The sequence below is a fragment of the Opisthorchis viverrini genome (genome assembly GCF_000715545.1).
Source record: "Opisthorchis viverrini unplaced genomic scaffold opera_v5_205, whole genome shotgun sequence".
NCBI classification, from domain to species: domain Eukaryota; kingdom Metazoa; phylum Platyhelminthes; class Trematoda; order Opisthorchiida; family Opisthorchiidae; genus Opisthorchis; species Opisthorchis viverrini.
In genome coordinates, this window is record NW_008751865.1 from 391,695 (window position 1) to 397,597 (window position 5,903).

At 44.7% G+C, this 5,903-nt stretch overlaps 1 protein-coding gene across 1 annotated transcript in view; it reads right to left on the minus strand.

Moving 5' to 3' along the window:
* Window positions 1-311: 311 nt before the first annotated feature.
* The window catches only part of T265_08242 (hypothetical protein), a gene marked incomplete at both ends in the record, with an annotated part of 50,171 nt that continues 44,579 nt past the window's right edge, over window positions 312-5,903 (minus strand). Inside the window, 2 exons of the mRNA XM_009173989.1 lie at window positions 312-1,250; window positions 4,679-4,811. Of these exons, the coding sequence (XP_009172253.1) occupies window positions 1,096-1,250; window positions 4,679-4,811 (288 nt within the window). The remainder of the gene's footprint in view (window positions 1,251-4,678; window positions 4,812-5,903) is intronic.

Below are 5,903 nucleotides of genomic sequence, written 5' to 3' on the forward strand. Positions count from 1 at the left end.
ACTTGGGTTGAGTAGTGGGGTGGAGCGCCATCTTGTTGAAAGACGGTCGATGCTTGGGTTGCGGAATAACATGCGTCTGCAGCATATGGAGGCAACTCTCGCCGGAAACGGCAGCATCAAAGAAAAAAGGACACAGGAGGCACTTTAAGGAGAATCCCATCCACAGAGATGGAGGGAATGGAGATTATGGGCGAAGTACTCGTGAAGAGCTTCACGGGACCATATTACGCAATTGTGCCTGTTGATTATGCCATCCACAGAAAAATTTACTTCATCGCTGCATAAAATGTTGGGAACGATTTCTTCATTGTCCAGCAGCCGGTTAGCGAAGTGGACACGTTGCTCCTTATCTTCTTCGTGATGTTTTGTAATAAAGTTGCTCGACGGCATTCTGTACAATGGGCACTCTTCCATCACTCAGAGGCTTTCTCCCTTTTGCCAGGAAAATCCAATAAAGATCCAGTGGACTCAAATTTTGCAATCAACCGTGTAATGGTCGATATGGTGAAAGGATCTTTGATGAGACCATGTTTGGTTTTGTAACCACGAAGTGCAGCAGTGGCGCTTTCACCAATGGAATAATAGAGTTTCACAATTTCAGTGCGCGTACTGACATCCCTCGCAAAAAGAAAAAAATGTCAACACTTGCATACAAATCCTCCTATATGCGGCTACTAATAATGGAAAACTTTGTTATCTTTCTTCTGACTGGCTACGTTTACTTACCCAATCAAAGTTCGCGTCTCTTATGAGACGCCCTGCATACTGCCGATGAGGGCCAGTCGTATGGACTCTCCTTAATGACTGCACATGAAAAAAGACTGAGAGTGATTAGAATGTGAATCCCGTTGTGACATCGAAAAGACTGATTACCGAGTTCTTCAAGACCCTAGGTGTTATTCACCACCAACGAGAACACAGACAGTTGGACTAACCTGCGTGAATTATAAATTTTGGTTTGGAAAAGTACAAAACTCAAAAAGGTGTGGATTCGAGCTAAACAAGACAAGTGGACAAAAGATTGTTTACAAAAACCAATCAAAACGCAACCGATTCTGATTGGGCAATCGCGTGTGCGTTATTTCTAGAGACATTTCAGTTTCTCTTGGGCTTGATACAGGCCATCAAATTCATATCTTCTGGTCTGTAGAACACCTTGTTGATCTTATATACCCATCCGTCGCTGAGTTGATACGCATCTTCAGCAGGGGCGATGACTGAGAATTGATCAAAGAATCTGACGGTCAATTCTGAAACAAAGGTCGAAGAAGAACTTGGTCAGTCCAGTTTGGGGTTCCAATAAACTGACATTTTGCGACGAATGGAGTGCGGTATGTTCAGTGGAGTAAAATTATTATGTATTGTGCTGTGATAGGTAATCTACCGATAAGATACACAAAATGCTTGAACGATGGAGGCCAGGCTCAAAGGTCACATGGCCGTCGTTCAATCAGGACAGGGTATCAGCCAGCCAATAGGACCGCCCGACCGAACTACCAATCGTGATCGAAGGTCAACCCTGGATTGCACACACGCAACACCACTCAAAGCACAACCAATGACCTATCGCTGCGCTCTACCACGCTCCCTAACAATGCGCTGATTAGACCATCTCGATTGGTGATGAAATGTTTGCAATCATGTCGCCCAGCCGAGCAAACAGACCGACAAATTAAGCTGTATCATGCATGCAGTGTCTTAGGGTACACGTAAATGAATAATATTCTGCCATAGGAAACTAACCGAGAGTTTAAACTAATCAGCTGACAAATCATTCAGTCAGGAGGCTAATCAATCGATGGATTAATCGATGAAACATTGAGTTATACTGTGAGACGATTAATCAGTCAATCTTTCACTCACTCATTTGGGTGATAACTTACTCGGACCACTAGTTAATCAATCGATTGAGGAACCGATAGATTCAAGTCTGGGATGACTTAAGTCAGACCTCTCGAAGGAACGGATCCAATACTAATCGGGTCTACTCGGGACCAGCTCGAGCTGTACGGAGAACGAGTAATTGCGTAACCAGAAAATATGCGTAGAAGGAAAGCCGTCCACCGAAATTCACGAGCCGGTGTTTTATCCTGACCATTCAGCTGTTCTGTGAACCACTGGGTCATACACTGACAGAATTATGACGTTCAGTTGAAACTCCTGTGACACAGTTGAAACAGGGGTTCCTAAAAGTTGTTCTCTATTAGGGCCATTTATGAATATTTAGCTTTCATCCACATACTACTGGCATCAGTAGCAATATTGACCATCTCGCCGAGAGAAAATGTGTACTTTAAAATCAAAACCTTCACTTCACTGCAAACCAAACAAATTCTTCGATCACTTGTTCTATCCAAGGTTACTGTGACCTTGCTTTCCATGTTACGTGACCAAGTGACGATAGACCAGCATTTTACGCAACAAAATTGTCAGGAACTTCAGATTATTTAAAATTACCACAAAATGCTCGGAACTGTCTGGGAACCAGCAATGTGACTGAAATTGCTTCAGGAAAGTCGCCGAATTTTCGGGCCGAGAAAGTCCAAGTAAGTTCAAGCAATCAGTCATCGATGATTGACGATGTTTAAACACCTGAGAAGCGATGCCCAGTGGTTGTCACCAGCTAGTCCTTTGGGACTTTGGTGAGTGAATCACTGTCTCGTTATTCAAATACCGTGTTCTAATAAGGTATGAGGACGTCACACTAAAATTTGTAGACTTTCTGGTCATCTGGGTGAGCGAAGATTGGGTATAAACAGGCGTTTGCACGTCAACCGAATTTGGGCATTTCCAGGCGATCACAGTGAACACTGGTGAATACACGGCAAAACCGTTGGTGGGCTGTCGAATAGTTCTTAGTAAACTAACGGTTTGTCCCTGAATCTCAAGGGGCGTGTGTATCAAGCTACAGTGCGGGCTGTTTCGTTTTACGGTTGTGAGACTTGGCCTATTCGAGCAGCGTAACTGAGACGTCTTCAGGTGTCCGACAATCGTTGCCTCAGAACCATAGCTCGTGTGGGTTGATGTGGGCGAATCCGTAACCAGGAAGTTAGAAAGCGTGTTTTCGGTTGTGCAACGGGTACCTCCACCAGAAGCTGCGTTGGTTGGGACATGTGTCACGTATGCCGAACCATCTTTTGCCGAAAAGAGTGCTGTTTTCCATACGCAATTCAGAGTAGCGTAAACAGAGAGGTGGGAAACCCTTGACTTGGCAGAGGAGTATGAAGGAGATCACGAAACGCTTGGGTGCTGTCGGTGCTACTCGCGTTCCAGGATGGGGACCGCGTGATCTTTCAGATCGCCTGAGTGGATGTCTGGAGGTGTAGACACCTCGGAATGATTGTGTTAGGCTAGCACTAAGTCGCTTCTCCGTCCACCTTTACTCTTTTCTTTACAATAAGGCTTTCTAATGAATCATGGTTGTACGGCAGTGAACCATCGGTGTTGAACACTGATGTCATGCTATCGATGATGATGATGATGTTGTTGATGATGAGGAAACTAACGGATAGTCTGTTACGTCTATGTAATGTGTTGTGATATCTTGAAAACCGTAGAACTTGAAGCGGCCTGGTGCAACACATTCAGTTGCTTGGAAACATCATAAACGAGAGATTCAGTCGGGTTCCATGCGAGTCTCTTGTAAAAACCAAACTGGTATGCAAATGCGTGCATACGTTGAACAAGAATGTGTTCTTTAAAAACCAGTAGTCCGCAATTTGAAATACCTTATTGTTCCTACCAGGTCAATTCTACGCACGCGCTGGAGTTTCGGGCGCTTAAACTGATCGGCTCAATTCAGCGGCCTAACTATTGACTTCGTATCTTTCTCAAGACCATATTCAAGAATGCCAGGTTGCAAACCCATGCGTTTTCATTCATATAGTATTGTGGCCTTCATGGGAAAGGAAACGCCAGAACTATGACACGTGAGGCATGTCGACCTCTTATCAGAACTGTACTTTGCTCATAAATGACTTAATTCGAAAAGTGCACCTTGTCTAACGCAGGCCTTCAGCGGAGCAGTCATGTGACTCACAACGTGGGATTGGAGCCTGAACATTCAGACTATGGTAGTTGGTTTGTTCGCTTAGCTGGGCAAACATTTCATCACCAATCGCGGTGACATCATCAGTACACTGTTACCGAGCGTACCGATGGGTTGGTGGTCAGTGTGAGTTTTTGACGAAATATGTCCCCTGATTTCCTTCAGTTGTTTCAACTGATTGCTGGACCTCTTTTTGGCCATATTATAAAGCCTCTCAACATGTAATACATCCAGTTTATCCCATGTCGACTAGAGTTTGCTGACTGGTTGTGCATAACTGTCGACCTTCAATCGTGATTGGTCGTTCGGTTCTGCAATTCTACTGGATGGCTTATTCGCCTGTGTTCTGACTGGCTGGCATCCATCTGACCACGATTCTGTCTTTGTTCACTGTGGTCCATTTGTTGGCTTCCCCAACCTTGATATCCCAATGTTTCACGTTGTGTTCTGCGGCGTCCTCTGAGAGGCAATTCACAAATGGAAGGCGCTTCAAAGTTACTCTCCCACAGCTGGCGGCTTCTGATGTTGGTCTCTTAGAAAGAAAACAGCTATGATATGGTTCGATAAAACTTGGTTTTAGGGGTCCGCAAGTAAGATATGGTTGAAAAGGCATGATTACAGGTGGCTTACTTGTTTTGTCAATGGGCACAGAAATGTTTAGTCGTTCTCGGGAGAATGCGAAATTGGCCGTTGGTGCTCCATAATACCCGGCTGGCAAGTCGGCAAAGAGTGTGAGGAGAGGGAAGGTGATTCTTTGAAAGATCTGCGTAGAAAGACGAAATAAGCGACCGGTTTGTTCGCACATAAAGAAAACTGAGCGGAGACCCCCACTCACAAGAGAACTACCCAGAACGGCACTGGAAGTTGTTGAACACTATACGTAACTTTCCGGTTGTGTTAGCTCTGAATAGAGCCTGAATATCACTCAACTGAGTAATTCCTCGTCATTTGACTGACTGTTATGGCGTACGTGAACCTGTAAGGCGGTGGAGCGACAGCGGACTAAGAATAGTCGCTATTTCAGAGTTCAGACCATCAGATGTCATTGTCACATGTGCCAGAGCTTAACAACCTGATTGGGTCATGTAAATCATGAGACCGTTTTTTGCACGCGTACAACGAATAACCGACCAGTTTAGAAACATTCTTCGCTCTTACGTAGCGTCTAACCGATAGTCCCTCAAAGTTTAGCGTATCCCACGCTGTCAGATCACACGTGCGAGCTTCACACTCATCGTAAAGATCAAAAAGTTTTCATAGTTGCCTGTCAACAAGAACGGAGAGCAACGCAAAATTGGTAGATGCCTTAGATAAGCAATTAATGCTTCAGCAGCTGGTGGTGAAATTCCAAATTCGAACATTCGAACAATCCGCAGGAAAAGTAAGTCACCCACGGTTTGACAGCTGCTGAGCTGAACAGAACTGGACCAAGCGACCACGGTTGACAGGCTAGTAATGTTATAATTGTGACATGAATGTATATGACTCAAGATTCCCTTCTGTCTGGTGTGCTCGCATACCGGTGGAGTAGGTTATGTTTCTTAATTCTTTATTACTCATAAGTAGCTTAGAATAAATATAGAACTGGTTGGGCAAGGACGAACCGTCTCTTTTTTATCTGCTTCACCTCCGTGTTAAATGTAACGACACATACGCTAAGCGAGCTAGGCTGACGTGTGAGCTCGCTCCAGAAGGACTGGAAGCTCTAAAGAGGTTATCATCAATGCCAGATCCCGGGAATTTCATTTGTGTAGGGAACCATCTTAGTTTAAGGGGTACACGGGCCATTTTGAGAGTTAGACAGACTTATCATTCAAGCATTTAGCTAGCACCAGTTAAACTGGCACCACATGGC